The sequence below is a fragment of the Amblyomma maculatum genome, chromosome 8, assembly GCF_055883805.1.
Source record: "Amblyomma maculatum isolate TAMU_Amacu chromosome 8, ASM5588380v1, whole genome shotgun sequence".
NCBI lineage: Eukaryota > Metazoa > Arthropoda > Arachnida > Ixodida > Ixodidae > Amblyomma > Amblyomma maculatum.
The window spans coordinates 58980921-59000264 of NC_139351.1; the positions used below are offsets into that span (position 1 = coordinate 58980921).

The 19344-nt window shown below is 42.5% G+C and overlaps 1 protein-coding gene across 1 annotated transcript; it reads left to right on the forward strand.

Moving 5' to 3' along the window:
• Positions 1-95: 95 nt before the first annotated feature.
• LOC146181235 (uncharacterized) lies at positions 96-18900 on the forward strand. Its single transcript, XM_084577869.1, has 7 exons — positions 96-461; positions 1892-1966; positions 2936-3035; positions 3100-3267; positions 11479-11567; positions 14782-14860; positions 18740-18900. The coding sequence occupies exons 1-6, from the start codon at positions 183-185 to the stop codon at positions 14812-14814; spliced, it is 744 nt and encodes a 247-aa protein (XP_084433995.1). The 5' UTR covers positions 96-182; the 3' UTR covers positions 14815-14860; positions 18740-18900.
• Positions 18901-19344: the final 444 nt, after the last annotated feature.

The following is a 19344-nucleotide window of genomic DNA, read 5'->3' on the forward strand; positions in this document are numbered from 1 at the left end:
AAAGGTGCTGCACGTTTGGTATGCTTTCGGTTCTATTTTCCAGTGACTTGACAGCTGCCGCAGCTAGCCGCTTGCGCGGCTGCAAAACGGTTCAATCGAATCCAATCGTTTCGAAGTGAACTTTTGCCGCTCTTGTCAAATTCGTGAAGCTACCAGTCACGATCTCCTTTGCCATCGCGAAAATGAGTCGGCGTTGCTGTGTTGCCGGCTGCAAAGGCAGGGACTGGAGGAGTGTTTTGCGGCACTCACTGCCGAAAAATGAAGGCGATCGAGCTGTCTGGTTTGAGCGCATCGGACTCTCCTTGTCGGCCCAGCGCAGGCACCTCCGCATCTGTGGTCGGCACTTTTCGCCTGACAGCTACTATTACAACCCCGAAATTTTGAAGCAGTCAGGCGTGGACATTACGAAGCTGAGGCTGAAGCATAAAGCCGTGCCGTCGTTGTTTCTTTCAGCCACTGAGGTATAAGCTTGCGATATGCATCGTAGTTGGACTTTTGCGAGTCCCGTCCAGGCGCAGCAGAAAGCGTCCTCTGTTAATTGCCGCACAGAAAAGTGACTGTCAGTTAATTTTCTCTAATGATTGAAGCACATCGGACAAAATACAACCATGCAGCAAATATTTCATCTTTTTTTGTTATTTGTACGCTAGTAAGTCTCAGCCAAATTCTAAGAGCATTGTTTGATCTGACTGGAAAAAAATCGCTCCTGGAGTTCTGACCAAGAACAGCAGTTGCCCATTGAGTTCTGTTAGTGTACCTAACCTAACTAAACCAGCAACCTAACTGACGGCATGTACCGTTGCTAGTCTGACCAAAGCATGGTGGTAATTAATGAGGAAATAGATGTACGGATAGATGTACGGAAATGAGGGGCTTGTTATGAAATTCATACAAAAGAAGCCAACGCTTATTTCACATTGATAAACATAAAAAAAAAAAAAAAGAAATGTTTGCTTTCCTTGATGTCATTGGCTTTTGGTTCATCTCGTACAAAACATGATGGCAAATTTGAAACCAGTATTTGACTCAAAAAGGAATATGGGGCCAGTGAATGCTGCATTTTGGATGAACCTCTAGCAACAGTCGTCATTCTGTTTGGACAGAATGCTAGGCAGTCCAGAGATATTTTTCTATCATACTATCATAAACTACAGCTGCTCTCATTCTTTGTTGTTCTGAAATGCACTGAATGAGGTCATTTGACCAACCGTCGCACGTTGATGGCAAATATGCATGACTTGCCATTTCCAGGTGGACATTGTACACCCACAAATAGCTTGTTTCAGTTAGAAGAGAACAATGCATCTACACAGCCAGGCAATGGCTTGCTAACATGAGATTAGAAAGAACAAAAACCCCTTAAGATAAACTTTTCATTCTGAATTTGCCAATAAAGGCAGTTTTACTTCAGTACCACATTTACTTTCCTGTATGCTCTATAAATTATTGCTGAAGCTTTCAGTTGCTTGGGATTGGTAAATTTTGGCATCAGAGAAACAGTTTGGTAGCCATGCAAGTTTGTTTTCAATATTAAATACACATTTGAAAATGGCTTACTAGTGTGCAGAAGCGCACGATCAGATTGTGGACTTATTTGCATGAGGTATAAGTGAATGTATTATTTATTTATTTATTTATTTATTTATTTATTTTTTGCGTACAACACTACATATAAGACCAGGCTGAGGGGGGAACATTTTTCTTTAACCATGGTTCAGTGTTAGTCCACCATAGGAGTTCATCCTGATTTTTATCACGCACATTGCAGTTTGTTTAGTATAAGTGCAAAAGCTATGTAGCCTAGATTTGTTAAATATGCGCATATGCAGATCATACAGATGGAACTATTTCTGTATGGTGCAGTTAGTAAGAGTTTTTGGTTTCTTTACAGGACGAAGCTGAGCCTGAAACTGTGTCAGAAAGCAGTGCAGCCACTCCAGCATTCACCAACCAGATCAAAACTCCGGTAAGTTGTAGAGTAGTATGTAGTTAGTTTAGTTCATGCAGTTTAGCTTCCCAAAGCAACTTAGGCTATGAGAGACGCCGTAGTGGAGGGTTTTATAAATTTCGACCACCTGGGGTTCTCTAACGTGCACTGACATCGCACAGCACACGGGCGCCTAGCTTTTAACCTCCATCGAAAAGCATCTGCCGCGGCCGGGATTCGATCCCACATCCTTGGGCACAGACATCAACCGCCCAAAACAACTACCCCACCGTGGTGGGAGTAGTATGTAATGATATGCGCTGTATGTTAGCCTGTTATTGTAGGGCTGCTTTCATCCGATGTATAACATATCGTGGCTCAACCTCTTACCATTGTCTTTTTATTGTTTCTTTCTGCTGATAGTTGTTTCATGGAATGAAAGCTCAATCACTGACTGAGGCCTAAAACTGCCCAACCACCACAGTAATCAGCAGCCAGCTAGGAACACCGGTAGTTAGTATGTGTTGATATGAGTTGCTTACTAGCCTGTTAGCATGGAACAGTTTTCATCTGTTGCTTAATGTGTCAAGGCTTTGCTTCTTACCATTAGTTAATGGTATGTGCTTAACATGAAACAAAACTTTTTCCTCTTTATTGCTTCTGTGCTGCTTGCTGCTGCTAGGTACTTCATGGCGTGAGGCAAAAATAGTGTAAGTTCTCTTTTTCCCACACATGGCTAAAATGTATCATACATTGGGCAGGGCATGTTCAGTAAGTTTGCTATGGCCTATGAAAATATTATTGTGGCACTGTTCGTTTACAGTTAGTAGTATATTAGTAACTTTAGGAACCCCCATTGCTTTGCACTTGGATAGCATCTCATGTCCACTTGTATGAAAGGAAATGAGGGCAGCATTCCCACCATCCATATTCTTCCTCAGTAATGAAGCTGCTACTAAAGGCGCCGTAGATGGTCATCGTTTTGATAAATGCATCTTTCTTTTCTAGGAGCCTGTTCAGAAGTGCACATGCTTTCCTAGAATGTGTGATGCCGCAACACAAACTGCAGAGCAACAGCCCGAAGCACCAAAGCGGCGCCGGTGTTTGTGTAAGTAATGACCGTGGAAAATGGTGTCTCTGAAGATGGTGATGAGTGACATTTATTATTGCAGCCACGCAGGTGAACTTGGATTTAAAAATGATATCTGTGGCCAGGACCCAGACTGAGCTGCCTGAAATGCTGCCTGAACTGATGCCTCCTAAGCCACCTGAGTGTAAATACTCCGGTTACCTCAGGCCTGCATCATCCGCCACCTTCTACAGGGCAGCCACTAGAGATGGTGAGTGCAGTGTTGGAGGGAGAGGGAGGACAGCTTTGAATGGGAGGTAAGTGAAGGGTAGCCAGTTAGACATAGGTGGATGCAATTGCTGAAGGTTATTTTGCTCAAGTATATGATATGGTTTGGTTTGGTTGATGAGGTTGAACATCCCAAGGTGACTCGGGCTATGGAGAGACGCCGCAGTGGAGGACTTCAGAAATTTTGGCTATGTGGGGTTCTTTAATGTGCACTGACATCACACAACACACGGGCGCCCTGCTTTTCGCCTCTATCTAAAAGTGGGTGCCGCAGTCATGATTATCTCGCATCCTTGGGTCCAGCAGTCATGCACTCTAACCACTGCATCATCATGACAGGGCGTATAGGAAATGCATCATACTAACACTTCATCACACTTTTTCATATCTTGTGAACAGTTATAGTATTGTGCTGAATTTTATATATATATATATATTTATTGTAAAAGAAGGCTAGGTCGAGACGGCGAGGTCGTGACGGCAAGGACAGCGAAGCCTTGTCTAGCGTTTTAATCCGATCACGAACCCAGGCACGCGCCGGAGCCAGCGCCGCGGGACGATGATGATGGTATATACAAATGAAAGAAGAAGGTCATGGCATGTACAAATGAAAGAAGATCCACAGAAGGCTCACAATATATATATATATATATATATATATATATATATATATTTATATATATATATACACACACACCGGGAGACGGTTGCGGCAATAACGAGAAATGTGTCCAGCAAGCCCGCAAGTGTAACAAATTGGCCGGTTATTTGTCGTGCGCCAGGGATTACGTGGTCTTGGAGCCGGTTGCATAAACTACGCAGGTTCTCGCGCAGGCGCAGGAGGCGGCTGAACGTAGGTAGGTGGCGGTGGAGCATATGTAGGTGGCGGTCGGGCCGCAGCAGCCGCATATGTTAACGGCGCTGTAACAGGCATGGGTTGAGGGGCTGGAGGAAGAGATTCAGCTACCTGTTCTTGAATAATGTGGCGTAAACTGGGAGCTAGGTGTGAGGAAGGTTCTTGATGGCAGGATATAAGGGAGAGCTGTCGAGCAACTTCTTCCCGAATGAAGCTCTTAATTTGTGGCAGGAGCACAGAATGTTCGCCTGCATCTGTCAGGCCAGCAAGGGACTCAGAGTGCATGGTGTTCGCGCGCGTTATGGCCCTTTGTTTCCGCAGTTCATCATAACTTTGGCACAGTGTGACCACTTCCGCGACGGTGCGGATATCTCGAGCCGACAGCATCTGAAAGGCATCATCATCGATGCCTTGCAGAATGTGCTTGATCTTCTCGGCCTCTGACATGTGTGGGTTAACGCGCCTGCACAAGTCGACGACGTCCTCGATATAGCTCGTAAAATTTTTGCCAACTTGCTGAGACCGCGTACGCAAGCGCTGTTCAGCGCGGAGTTTCCTCACAGCTGGTCGGCCGAAAACTTCAGAGAAGCTGGCTTTAAACGCGGACCATGATGGAATGTCCGCTTCATGATTTCGAAACCATAGGTTTGCTACGCCGGTGAGATAGAAAATGACGTTGCTTAACTTTGTTTCCGCGCCCCATTTGTTGTAAACGCTCACTCGTTCATAGGATGTGAGCCAGTCCTCGACATCGTGGTCGTCAGTGCCGCTGAAGATGGCGGGGTCTCGCTGGCGGAGGGAGCCGGGACAGATGTTGGCCGAGCCAACTTGTACGGCTTGGTGGTTGGCGTCCTCAGGCATCGCAGGTGGTAATGTAGGAGGTGGTAATGTACGGCTGCGGAGTTCAAGGGCGAGAGGATAGATCTTGACCGGCAGCTGCACCAAATGTAAGAATGGGGGGTTTATTCAACAGATCAACAAGACTTGATCAGCAGGACTGAGCAGATCAGCGGAGAACACAGCGGCAGCGAACACAGTCAGATCCAGCACGCGCAGCGATCACGATGCCACTGACCGGCATGTTCCTTGTGCACTTCTTCCTCTTCACAATATATATATATACATATACATACACAGACACATCACACACATATCATCATCATCAGCATCAGCCTGACTACACCCACTGCAGGGCGAAGGCCTCTCCCATATTTCTCCAATTAACCCGGTTCTGTGCTATCTGCATCCACTTGACCCCTGCAAACTTCTTAACCTCATCCGCCCACCTAACTTTCTGCCGCCCACTGCTACGCTTTCCTTCCCCTGGAATCCAGTTTGCTACCCTAAGCGACCATCGGTTATCCTCTCTTCACACTACATGTCCTGCCCATGCCCATTTCTTCTTCTCACGCACATATAGGTGTATATAAATAACATGGCTCTAGTTTATTTATGTGTATATTTTGCTATCTCATGTGCTCCTCGCTGCTCTCGTCTTTTATTTTAAAATTTTATAATTTATAAATGGTGCCATTTTGCTCAACAGTAGTATTGTAGGCTGGCCAAGCTACCCAGATTCAGTTTCAACAATTCCTTTATATGTACTTGTAAAATCAGAAATGAATTGAATTCGATTGAATAATGCATACATGAGCATACCTGTTGCCGTGGCTACGTGATCATGCTGTCCAATCTACCAAAGCCTGACTGAGGACATGGTCAGATCCCTACTGTGGTGCTTTATTGGAGATGAAATGCAAAAGATGCCGATGTGCTGTGCTAGGTTGTGTGTGTTAATGAACCGTGAGGTGGTTAGAATTAACCTGGGGCCTTAAAGTGGAGGCAGCTTGCACAGGACTGGGTTAATTGAAGGAATATGGGAGAAGCCTTCGCCCTAAAGTGGGTATAGTCAGGCTGCTGCTGCTGCTGATGATGATGATCCTTGTGGTAGAAGCGTGATAAGAATTAATTTCAGTAGCAAAGCATGCTATTCAAATAGCACGCTAACCAAGGACGGCTCTATTGCTTTGTTGCTGCCTCCCAGACATAAACATAATGACAAGATATTTGAACAGCAGGGCCCGTAGGCACGCCAATGTGTTCGCATTTCTTTTTTTTATCACGTAGTAAAACATTATGCACAATTTCAAGCAAGGATGTTACAACCGATTGTTTTACTTGTATACTGAATATGTAACCAGAGGAAGCTTTGTAGTCGATAGTCCTCCTTTTTAATTTTTTATTTACAAGAAAAGACATACGTGTGCGGCATTTAAGCAGGTAGCTGATATCGTTTAAGGCACCCGGCGCCATTCCACTTGAATATTTAAACAAAGCTTTAAGTGTATAAATTTAAAACTAGCATCAAAGCAAAGAACCACAACCAGCACCGCATGTCGTTGCTCTCGACTGGCATGCGCACATACACATGGTGACCAGCTTGGGCCGTATCAAATATCGGCGAGCACACTCCGTCGGCTCAAAGTTACTCCGCAGCTGTTTGGCTTTGCGTTACCGAGCACCGCTGGAGATATAAAGCCTCGTAGCAACCGTGATACATATGCCATCATTCGATAATTTGATAGCCAGCTAGCTGTTTGTAAGAGCTGTTTTTTTTTTTCCAGGTACCACAATAGCATATAGTGGGTAACGCGGGCTTTCTCAAATTGTGCAACTTTTTTTTTTTCGACTGTCTTGTTCTTCTGTACTGTTGCACCCTCACTGCAACATAGTAATTTAGAGGATGCGCTGCCATATTCACTTTATGCTCAGGGCATGGAAATACAATGCAATTTGTCAATAGTCAGGTAAGCATTAAGTTTACAGCATATATTCGGGAAACTGCTTCTACCCTCTCCAGCATTTTCAAAATACGAGCAGCTGGATTGAGCAGCTGCCCTTCTCGCTTGAGGTGTACAAGAGCAGCTTTCGGTAGCGAAATGCACGAAAGGTACATATCGGGTCAGAGCACGTGCCTCTCTGTCTAAGAGACTGCTCAAGATGTCTCGCATATCATTTTACACACGTAAGCTGAGCTGCCCATCACCTGCGAGGCATTGCTATCGGCAGCATGATGACATGATGCTGCTATTTTTTGGCCACACGAAGCAGCATTCTGTTACAAGTGCGTTCAAAGCGCGCACCGAGGCGACGAGCGCAGGGTGTCGTCTGCTCGAGCAGATGACGCTTTTCTTTCCTCCCTCAAAAATTGAGTTATTTTATCAGTAAGCAGTAAGAAAGCTTCTGCTTGCTCAGAAATTAATGTGTAAATAACGAAAACAGGAATGTGTCGAGGTTATGGTCCTTTGGTGCTGATTGAAGAGGAAAAGTATCAGCGCGTTTGCCGCTGCTCCATAGGCATGCCAGCAGAATCGGCGGAGAGGATGCCCCCCAGAACATGTGCTGCCCTCTCTTCCGGTTACACTTAGTGGCCGCTCTCGCTGCAGCACGATCGTGCCGTCGGAGCACCTCTCTTTCTTCCACCTTAGTCTGCAGCATCCCTTTCAAGGCCCTTGCTATATGCTCTTTCTTTTCGAGCATGCTCCACACAGCTTTACACAGCCCTTCATGTCTCGCTAGTGTTGTCATAGAAATGAAACACCACCACTAGCGATTCATTCTGCAGTGTTGCACGCCTTTGTTGAAAACATGCACGTGTTTGTCGTCTTTCAGGAGCCCTTTTCGCCACACCTGCTGCTTGCCCTGAAGTCAGCATCCACTTCTGTATCCTGTGACCACAGAACTAGCTCTGTATCACTAACAGTCACTAACAGTCAGTAACAGAAGCAGTGCCAGTGTGCTGACTTGAGATCATAAGCACAATATGCAAGTTGGAAAAGAAGCCAAAAAGACACGGCACCTAATGAGGGCCTTCCTTATTAGCAGATTGCATTTAGTGCATATATACAACACGAATATAACTCATGTAGTGCTTATGCAGACTCTTGTTGTTGTAGTAGAAAACAGTAGTATCCATGAATAACAGCTGCGAAAGAAAATTCTTTCAAGAAGGAGAACGGTACATGAACTTGACATATTTTATGTAGAAAAATATAAAACCGTCGCTTACTATAAGTGCAGAAAAAGCAGTCAGAGATAAACGTAAAAAAGGAGAACGTTATAATACCTTTACACCAGCTTTACATTTGTTACGGAGATGCAAGTTGTAACAGTACAGGGAGCTATAGAAAGTAAATAAGCGATCTTATTGCCTTAGCACTCGTTTACTATTTTCTCTGCATTAGATCACTCGGTGTACCAGAAATTCATTCAGTCAACACTGCAATAATTTTTTCGTGCATATTTCTTGATTTTCACATTCATGCCTGAGAACATGAATATATCTGTTTTCATCCAGAAAAGCAGTCATTTGGCATCTAATGGTTTTAAAACCTTAAATTTGCTTTTGATGCTCTTATTGCATTGTTCCAAAACTGATATATGGTTCATGGTACCTTCGCTATTGCAAACGCTCAAGCTTCTTAATGGCTAACCAAAGAGTTTTCAACTGAGATACTGTTCACCATGTGTCTGTGCTTTCTAAGTAGCCGAAGTTAGTAGTTGCATAACAGCAACTACATTTTCTTTTTTCTGCAAGACCTTTTTCTGTAGCAGAAACAAAGAATTTTAATTTAGTACTCTATATTGCATCACTCCATATTTCTGAAATTTCTGAATGAAGAATCATGTTTTTATCACATAAAATTAAAAGTTAGATCGGCACTGAGGCCTGATAACATTTCCGATTGTGTTTTGAAAAAATGTGCTGCTGCAAAAAAGTTGTTGGAAAGCTCACTTCACCTTTTGACTGGAAAGACGCCGATCTCATTCCCATACATAAAAATGGTGATAAAACTAAAACTTCTAATTACCAGCCCATATTGTTGACAAGCATGCCTCGAAAAACACTCGAGCATGTCATATATGTTCAGTTAATTAGCCACCTGCAAAACAATAACTTTTTCTGTTCAACACAACTCGAATTTAGGTCCGGTTTCTCGTGTGAAACACAGTTTGTAGAATTTAATTGTGACGTTTCCGCTTCCCTCAACTTCGCTGGCCAGGTATACCATATTTTTCTGCTTTTGAAAAGTGTTTGATGTAGTTGCCCACAGCCTATTCCTACAGAGGCTCTCACTCTTATATATTCCTACTACACTTCTAACCTGGTAGAATCGTATTGTTACAACTTGAACGTGGGAAGTCAGATCTTGATCTCGTTGAGCACAGCACTTCCACTTCTTTCGCCACTCACACCTTGTCCTTCCATTATTTCATCTTCGCTCCTCCCTGAAATTTTCCCCTGTGCAGCCGAAGCCCGCTGGACGAGTTATACTGTCTTCTGAGAATGGCATAGCCTCAGGCGAGCGACATGTGACAGTTCAGCTTTTGCGGAACCGCGACCAGCTTATGTAATGCGTGCAATTTCATAGGTGATGTCACTAATTCTAAGCATGATCACATAAGGGCCATCATAGTGGGCCAGTAGCTTTTGATGCAAGCCACAGCACCGGACTGGACGCCAAAGCCAAACCATATGGCCCGGAACGTAGATAACATGCCGGCAGCGGCCATCGTCGGGCTTCTTGATGCGCTCTTGTGATGTAATCGATCGAAAGCGGGTAATCCAACGAGCTTCTTCAGCCAAGGATAGGATCTCGGTGACATCCAGATTTTCAGTGGTAGAAAATGGCAGGCATGTATTGAGGGGACGAGCGTACAAGAGGTAGAATGGACTGTATCCAGTAGTTTTATGAGTAGCGGATTTGAAAGCATATGTAACGTAGGGCAGTACAGTGTCTAAGGTCTTATGATTCGAGTCCACATAAATTGCAAGCATGTTGGTCAGTGTCTTGTTGATGCGGTCTGTCAAACTGTTCGTCTGGGGGTGACATGGTGTCGAATGCCTGTAGATGGCTGTGCGTAGATGTAGGAGCTCTTCAATAATGTCGGCAGTGAAGTGGCGGCCTTTCTTTTCATTCTTTGTCTTAGTACATTGCACCAATTGCCTAATTTATTGTTTTGCTAAAGGAGTGCTGTATTTTGAGATTTTATTTCCTTCCCATTTGTCATACACGTGTTCGGATTTCTGCAATGCTTTTTCTTCTCATTCCTACTTTTTCTCATTTTTTTCTTGTCCGAGTGGATTCCTTCATCTGCCATATTTATTTTACTGTGCCTGTATTCTTTTCATGATGTTTTCCCCTTACAGTGCCCCAGTGGGAATGCTTTATTAGTACAAATAAAAAATATGCGAATACTATTCTCTTACTGTCAGTACAGTTGGAAAATAATGCTGTCTCGCTTAGACGGCACATGGTTGCCATGGTTGCCATGGCAATCGGGGCTCACACCAGAGCACCCTCGGCGTTGCTGAGGCAGGGGAGGAGAGGCTGAAAAGGTGGGATGTGTACCATGTGAAAATCCTAGTGAACACGACCTTGGGCATGCTCCTGATTACCCAAGAAGACTCGAATGCCGTGCTTTGTTGTAGTGAGGTACATTTTTACAACTATAGTACCTTTTTTTATTTTGATGTGCTCTATCTCATTAAAAATGCCACAATCTGTAAAAAAAATGTCATTTAAAAAGTCTCTTGACTGTTCTTTGAAAATATAAGATTTTATTATTGGGCAGTACCCGGTTTTTAGCCCTTTTTTTGTTCGAACAGCATCTTCCTCATGAAGACATTGTTCTTTTGGCAAAAATATTTATATTATGCACACTTGGACGTTTTCATGCTAAATTTTAACAAAATAGACATGATCAAGTGAAACGTCTGCAGTGTTTGGTGTGGAATGAGCACAAGAAGTAGCGGCAAAGTAATAGAGAAGGATGCTTTAACAATGGACAAAGATACTGGTCAAATGAGTTTACTATATGACCAGGAGTCAAGATTATAACACCCAGCATGGGCATTTGTAATCAATATGTCATGCAAACTGCGAGCTCAGCCAATGCATACGTGCAAGTCTACTGTGCTATTTAGAGCCGCAGGATATAGCACTGACGAGGAAAAGGCCCTTGCTGATGAGAGGCGGGTGCCGTGATAATATGGGGCGCAAACACTCGCAACCTCCTGGAGGATAGCCATTGTACTTTATAATCTGCAGTGAAATGAGGAGGAGGAAAAGCAAATAGATGTGTAGCTATTTTGATATGGACATAGGCCTTGTTTGAATCAGGTACTTGTCTCTGGAGTTGCTAAAAATAGAGCGTCTTTTAGGCAAAGGTGAATAATCATATTTGTGAATTATGTGGGCTGCTTAGGAGTGTTAACTGCATTTGTTATGGTGAGATGCCTACACCATGCTACATTATATTTCTTTATCCTTACAGGGAAATTGCAGGCCCTAGAAAGGAACTGCAATAGGCTTGTAGTTGCAGCCATGGACACACCGGAGGAGGAGGCAACACACGGTATACAGGTAATAATAGCTCAATGCACTAATTTATACATTAATCTCCATATGTCAGAAGTAGTAGCTGTAGTTTTTGTAACAAAGAACAAATCCGCCTTTTTCACAAACTGTGGCGCCCTCTGTGAGTGGTTGAAAATTCGTCTGCTGCTGGTTGAAAACGCCCTTGGCGCCAGCGAAATGATAGTGTGTGTTCTTTACAGCTAACGCCATCTATCGCGTACGCCTGTCACGAATATTAACTATACATAGCCTCCGAGATCAGCTACAGCTGCGCCGATCGCGGAGGCCAATAACTGCACATGCGCAGCTTGGGTTGCTGGTTTGTTTTCAGCCTGGCGCGCATGCGTAGGGCGGCCTTGTGAAAAAGGCGGATTGCTAGAAAAGTTGGAGATTTCCATTTAAGTGGAAGTTTAAAAGGACACAATGCTGGAATTTAGGTCTCAAATTTTTATTTGCCGCAATGAGAAGATTGATGTCTAAAATGTTCGATTCCGTAACGGTTTTGGTAGAAACGGTGTAGAAAATTTTTACCGGTAATTTTTCGATCAGTGCATGCGCCCGTCTTTATGCAGTCCGATGCTGGAAACCATGAACAGCGACCGCGATGATAACTGGTGGTCAACAAAAAAGATGTACCGGAAACAAATATAAATTTCACTCGCCAGGCAGTAATTCATTTTTTTGCTTAGAGTAACATTCTTTTCAGTTTCACACTCAAGGCTGCTACGGCACAGTAAAGCACGCCTTGTCGACGAAAGTTTTACTGGGTACTATCATCGCTTCATTCATGGAATTCCAAACACTGTGGCGCCATCTAGTGGCAAAACCTGAAAGCATGCCTCTCGCAGTGTGAAAGGAGGGGTGATGGACGCAGTGGAGAGAGCGCAAAATATAATGAAATATGATAAGCACTCCTCAAAGAAAAAAGAACAATGTGCACTTGCAAAATTCAGCGATATTTTGCTGGCATGTCACGTGGGGTACTACACTGAAAGTAATAGGGTTTCTTCGCTAGATAGCGCCTCGGTTGTTTTTATGTGATTCACTTGCAAAAATCAGAGATATTTTGCTGGCATGTAGTTACGTAAGGTACTACACCGAAAGTAATAAGGTTTCTTCGCTAGATAGCGCCTCAGTAATTTTTATGGGTTTCACTTGCGAAAATCAGCGATATTTTGCTGGCATGTAGTCACGTAAGGTACTACACCGAAAGTAATAGGGTTTCTCCACTAGACAGCACCTCAGTTATGTTTATGTGATTTTTGATGGCAAATTAAAATTGTAAAGCCTCATTTCTTTGATATTGTTGTGCTCGATCTGTACTATATGAGGCAAGATCTTTTTATCTCCACCATAATCTCATGACATATTTGGGCCAGTGTTTTGTCCCGTAAATGGAAAAATTAATCATAATAATGGGAAGTAACTCTTAGGTATAAGCAAATTTTTTTCAAAAAACTGCATCTCTATACTAATGGTATTAACCCTTTGTTGCATGCTGTCCATTAAAATGGACAAATGTCTACGATTTTTAGAGCAAGTGCTGCGGTATAAGTCGTTTTGTTGCTTCTTTGCCAATTCTTAATGGTAAGAGTGGTTTTCATGATTTTCAACAAAGAACTCTTTGTTTCAATCTTTCGTGAATTATCTTTTCATATTTCTCCCTATATAATTTATATTTCTCCCTGTTTTGTTAATGTTTTGCTCTTTGATAATTTTTTTCAACATGTTCAAAGAATGTTAAACATGTTGAACCACCTCCCTTTGGGCCCTGAAGGGGAAAATAAATTAAATGAAATTGTGCTCTAAAGCACAATGGATCGGGGAGAAATCTAAATTAAATACATGATAGCTGCTAACTAACAGGAATGGGCATGAGCAAGACGTTAATGTGAAGCTGAGATGTCTAGTTGACCCTGAAGTTAATGCAATGTATTGCAAGAGATGGCAAGCATAGTAAGAGGTTGCAGAGAGGGAGGTGACTGGATGAAATAAAGCGCAAAATGGGGAAAGGGGGGGGGAGCTCGCTGTACCTGGCACAGGCAGCAATTAATTTTTCATGTCATTATCTCACAGTACTGGTGATAATATACATTGCCTTATGACAACTTTTGTGCGCTCAGGAGGGGACACAAGGGAACAAAGTATTTGCAAATTTTCTTCATGCATCCCATACACCTTTTATATTGCCCACATGGATAGCTTTGTTGCTGATGCTTCAATAATTAAAAATATACCACAAATTGAGGCAGTTTATGTAATACACCCAAGGTTTTCCCCGCAGTAGGTGGCAATATTTTTCCCACCCACTTCTCAGGCCAACTGACCATCTTTCCAAGTGCCGCCCACCTCTTGGTCTTCAAGTTTGTTATACTTGGGGGCACCTTTCTGTGAATGTGATGTGGCCAGTCACGCTGTTTCAAGTGCTGAGAGCACGTCACTGGCGATTTAATTTTTTATTTTGGATGGCGCCACACCGTTCTAATGCCTTCTAATATTTTTCTCTCATGCACCTACATGCTTCCACTTTTTGATTATGCTGAACCATTGTGGTTTGAGGGGGCCTCACTGCACGGGTTAGGATCCGTGCAGTGAAGAATCTTCACAGCGCCATGGGGCCGTTGTAACCCAGTATCGCTGCTACTGCTACTGCTACTGCTTCGTGGTGTCGCACAGCAAAAAGGGTAATGGTGGTACTTCTGATATGGGACACTTTTTCTACACTCCTGGTAGTGTGTGCAAAGCAGAACACTTGACGAATGAGCGAAAAATTGTCGCTGTTGCATCGCTGTCATCTTAAATGCATACATGACCTTGTTCTGTTTTCCTTTGCACCTGGTCATCATTTACTGGGATAAAAGACCAAAGACTATGCAGAGGAGAGTGACTTGATGGTGCAATTTAGGTCATAGCAGCAAAGTTCTCGGAATGGTTTAAGCGATGAGATGAGGTACAAGATTTAAAGTGCAAATGGAATTTTTTTATGGTGAAGACAAGTTTACAGCTCTACTACGCTTTCTCACCGAGTTGTGTGGGCTGCGATTGTTCGCTATATATGAGAATCGGTATCATTGCCATAATACACCACTTCGGTAATAATCAAATATTCATTATAACTGTGGCCATTATAAATGAGCTCAGCTGTACTTTTGGCATGAAGAGCTCAGTCTTTTTCTTGTCTGCTGCTTTATTGTGATTTTCATTTCTATTCTTGTTGCAGATGACTGCAAAATGGTTAATAGGCTATTTTTAAAAAGGTGGATGAGCCAAAGAAGGAGCCTGCCTGGCCATCTGAGAAGGTATGTGTTCTTGTTTGTATTTAACCATCCATGCGTAGGTCTCGTTACACTTCTGTAGCACAGAAACAACAAAATAGTGTAACCGTAACCCCTTAAGTGTCCTATTAGTTGGAAAAGAACACATTGTGACGACTATTGGTTTGTAAAGAAAGTCAGGATCGATCAGGCAGGTTTTAACGTCGCGAGTCATCACATCGCAAGTGAAGGTGCAGTATTGGAAGTTTTTTTTTGTTGGTTTGTTTGGTTGGTTGGCTTCATGGCTCATTGAGGTTGGCGATGGTCGTCTTGTGGCCGGTATATCGAACTGTGATTGTCGCATTTTAAAGAGATCGAGGCAGAAATTTTTTGGTTTGTTCATTCCCTGTTTCAAATGCTGTGTATTGCTCCAGAACATGTGATGCATGCTCCCCGATACATATATGTGTGGTAAATAATTTATTATTTCGCTAATCATATTAAACAATTTCGGATTAGGTTTCTCAGAACTGGGGACATGACGTCAATACCAGGAATGAGCAGCGACATTGGTCACGGGGATTCCAAAGTCATTATGCATCACTTGTTTGTGTCATGTCGTCTATTCAGGTGGCTAAGTGCGGCCTATTTAGGTGGTGTTCTGGGCAGGTGGCCAAGTGCGTGGGTTGGCGCAATCGTATGCTGAGAAAAGCCAAGCGATTGAGGCGGGAACCATTTTCTCAAGTCGATCCTTTGTATTTAGCTTTTTCACACAACGCAGTGCTGGTTCCTAGTAAATGTCCCTGTCAGTTGGTGGCATACAGCTGGCAAAATCAGTCAGTTGGCTGATCCTTTTTTCACATTTCAGTGGTGCTATGCCATTGTCTGCGCTGACCACAATACACTGCCCCTCCACTTCACCCCGCCCTTCATTTCGTTTTATCTCACCAATTATTTCAATGTGTTAATAATAAGAGGCAAAAAAATTAAGGCTGCAATTAAGGTAGATCATCAAGTGTATAATGCAGTAGCATTTCATATGCAAACATGGAGGTATAATTTAGCACTGCACTCAGACATCGATACGTATGCAGGGCTGTCATGTTTAGTTTAAATTCAGAGTTATACTGTACAGTGCAAGTGTTATTGAGGACTTCACCCATCACTCATGCCATAGCTTGAGTATCCTACTAAACAAAGTGATAGATAATGTGCTTCTCTTTTCCTGTTGGTACCGTATTTACTCGCATAATGCTCGCACTTTTTTTTGCAGAAAATTGATGCTTATTTGGGGGGTGCGATAAATATGCGGGGAAAATTTTTGAGCGAATGTTTTGGAACGCTAAAAGCAAATTTAAATGGGTGCGAATCGGGATTCATAGATCAGCTGTTGTAAATATAACCAAAGCATTACTTTCAAGCAGAAATTACCCTTGTTATAAACGTCAGGGTCGCCAAAAGCACAAATTACTAAAGCACTTTACCGCACGCAGCCTCATCACCACTCCCCATGTTCGTGATATAATGCCTGACGTTAAAACAGAAGCTTGGGCACGTTGGTAATTCATTGTATAGAACAGTGCGAAAAAATGACAAGGACGAAGGAAGACAACAAGACGAGCGTTGTTTTTTACAAGGACACACGGATGAACAATCATACAGTCAAGCAGCACTCGTCTTGTTGTCTTTTTTCGTCCTTGTCATTTTTTTGCGCTTTGCGCTGTTCTGCACAAAGGTATAATGCTCACAGCAGACCATACAGTTCTACTCTTGATCAGAAACTTGATCCGAGTCCGTGTCAGCACTGCAATCATTGTCTCAGTAGCGCACTGCGCAGAACTCGTTGACATCAAAGTGCCTGCTGGCAGCACGGTTGCTATGCTGTAGCCCGCACTCGAAAGCCTTCAGCTTAAAAGCAGCTGTATAACTTGCGTACCGCCCCACCACGATGCGACACCAAGAACACGGTAGATGGTGAAACAAAGCAACAGGGATGAAACGAAGGAACAATGACAACAAGACTTGGAGACACCTCGCAAAATGGTGACGATTACGAGCATCATGGAAAAAAAAAAAAAATACGAGAATAACCAATGATGATTATCTACATGAGCATGGTATCGCCGCCTGGTAGCGTGTGCGCACAATGAGGCCAGCTACGTGCAGTAGCGCTCCAAAGATGGCGCTTGTTACTACTAGCAGACAACTCTTGCGGTGGTAATATTGGTGGTGCAATGATTATAGAAGGAAAAAAAAACTGATTTTTGACGCCCAATGTTGGGCGTGCGAGCATTAAGCAAGTGCGAGCATTATGCGAGTAAATAAGGTACATTATTATTGGAACCATACTGCTTGCATGCCATCTGTTCGTGCAGCATAGTGTGGTCATATTGGATTTCTTGTAGTCCCCTGGGCTGCTCTGGGGCGTATATTCACAGTAAGTTAAGAGAAAATTAAGCAGAAGCTTGTAGTGCTCCTCACTTGATCACTTGTTTTGCAGTTAGAATTTTTCTAATCCAATGACGCTATCAAATCAGTTGCACAAAGTTTCTATGTAGTGCATTTCTTGGGTATACCTATAGCAAGTGAGTTATTTTATGGCTGATGGGATGTGTGCTTGGCTTGCATGTGAAAGTCCTTGATTCACAACCCCGCATTAAAACCAGAACTTTTATTTTCCTGTGAAGGCAAGCTGCAAAGGCTACTGAGATGTTTTTGGCCATGCCGGCTCTGATAACGATATTGTATTGGGTCTTCCACTGAAAAAGGATCTACTAAGTGCTCTTTGCTTAAACGTGCACAGCTAGCACTTATGTGCATTATTATCTCATCAGTTATTGTATTTAGTTTTGCTGCGAGACATCTTATTATGGCTTTTATTTCTCCAAACATTTGGTAGGTGCACTTTTTAGATATGTAGGAAAAATCAACTTAGATTTGCGGTTCGAATCAACTTTCAGCATCAGTGGCGCTATGTTAAAACTGAGATAAGAAACAAAAAGGAAAAAAGCAGCCGTTTAATTTCTTCAAAACTTGAAAGCTTGTGTGTGCATACATAATACTGCATACATATTTATATTTCTTATGCCAAAACTATCTAGCACAGAATTTATCTTACTGCTTTTAAGCGATAGCTTATGCAGCTCTTCAGTCGAAAAGCCATCTGCCTAGCAGTAGTATAAGTAGTCTGCTCCGCGTGCTAGAAATAATCGGGGGCTGTGGAAAAAAGTCATACCATGTTGATTTGTAGTTCTAGCAATTGACTGATTGGTGTATGATAGGCAATGATGAGTTAAATCATTGTGATTGATTTATGATTTAAGGAAATGAAAAAAATTCGAAAATTGGTTTCAAAGGTGTCGGCATAATCAGAATGAAAAGCCAGTGCTTGATGATACTAATTAAAAATAGAATGTAATTGATCAATTAATATTTGAAAAATGAAAAATACATTCAAAGGTGTCAAACTACTCAGAGTGAAAAGCCAATTCTTGATGCTAATTGGAAAACTTAGAGTATGTAATTGATTTATTTAAAATATTGAAAAAAAAATCAAAAATGCATTCAAGGGTGTCAGTCTGGTCATAATAGAAAGCCAATGTTTGCTGACGCTGAGTATCTGCATAAAATATAAAAAAATTTGTGTGAAGCACTGTTAGGTCGCACTCTTAACGCAGGACCTTAAAAAAGTCCTCTAATTTTGAGTTTACTTCATTCTTCGTTCATTATATACCATATTAGAGTACACAATGGCAAGCAGTTATGTAACAGGCAAGAAGTTGGGATCAAAAGACTATTTCTCAAAGTAGTTGGGATACGTTAGGTTATTGCAACCAGTATTTCATCATATTTTGACACATCCCAAGTGCCTTGGCACCAGAGTTCTGATATATCTAGTTTCAATTTAGCTTGCTTTTCTTTCAGGTTACACATGTAACAAATTTCTAGGGTCCAGCTCCTCCAACATCAAGAACAACCTGGCTAACTGTACTTAGCTGTGCTGCACCAGAAGCCTCCAACTGCAACTCCTGATGGAGGGAACACATCCACTGATGTTTGAATAATAAAAAAAGATGATTGATTAACCCTTTCTTATTCTCATAGAAATGGAATCATTTGCAGCTGTAGTAAGGAGTCATTGACATGAATGCTTACAGAAAGAATAATTGTTCATTGATATTTTGTGCACAGCTAATGCCTGGGATACAACTTGTAAAATCAATGACTAGTACATGCCGTCAACAACTTGGTTGCTTGTACAGCAAGGTTGACATTTTGTGTGCAGTCAACAGCTATGATACAACTTGCAAACTCAACAACTCTAGTACACTCAGTCAGCAACTTGTATGTTTACAACAGAATTAGTACTGTATTGACTCAAACAGTTTGATCCAACATGTCAATCAAACATATCAGTACATCCGGCCAACAATTTGCTGTGACACATAGGTGTGGACAAGGTGTCAACAAAATGGTGTGTCTTTTTTGTGAGGCATTTATTGACTGACTTTGCATAAGTAAACAATGTG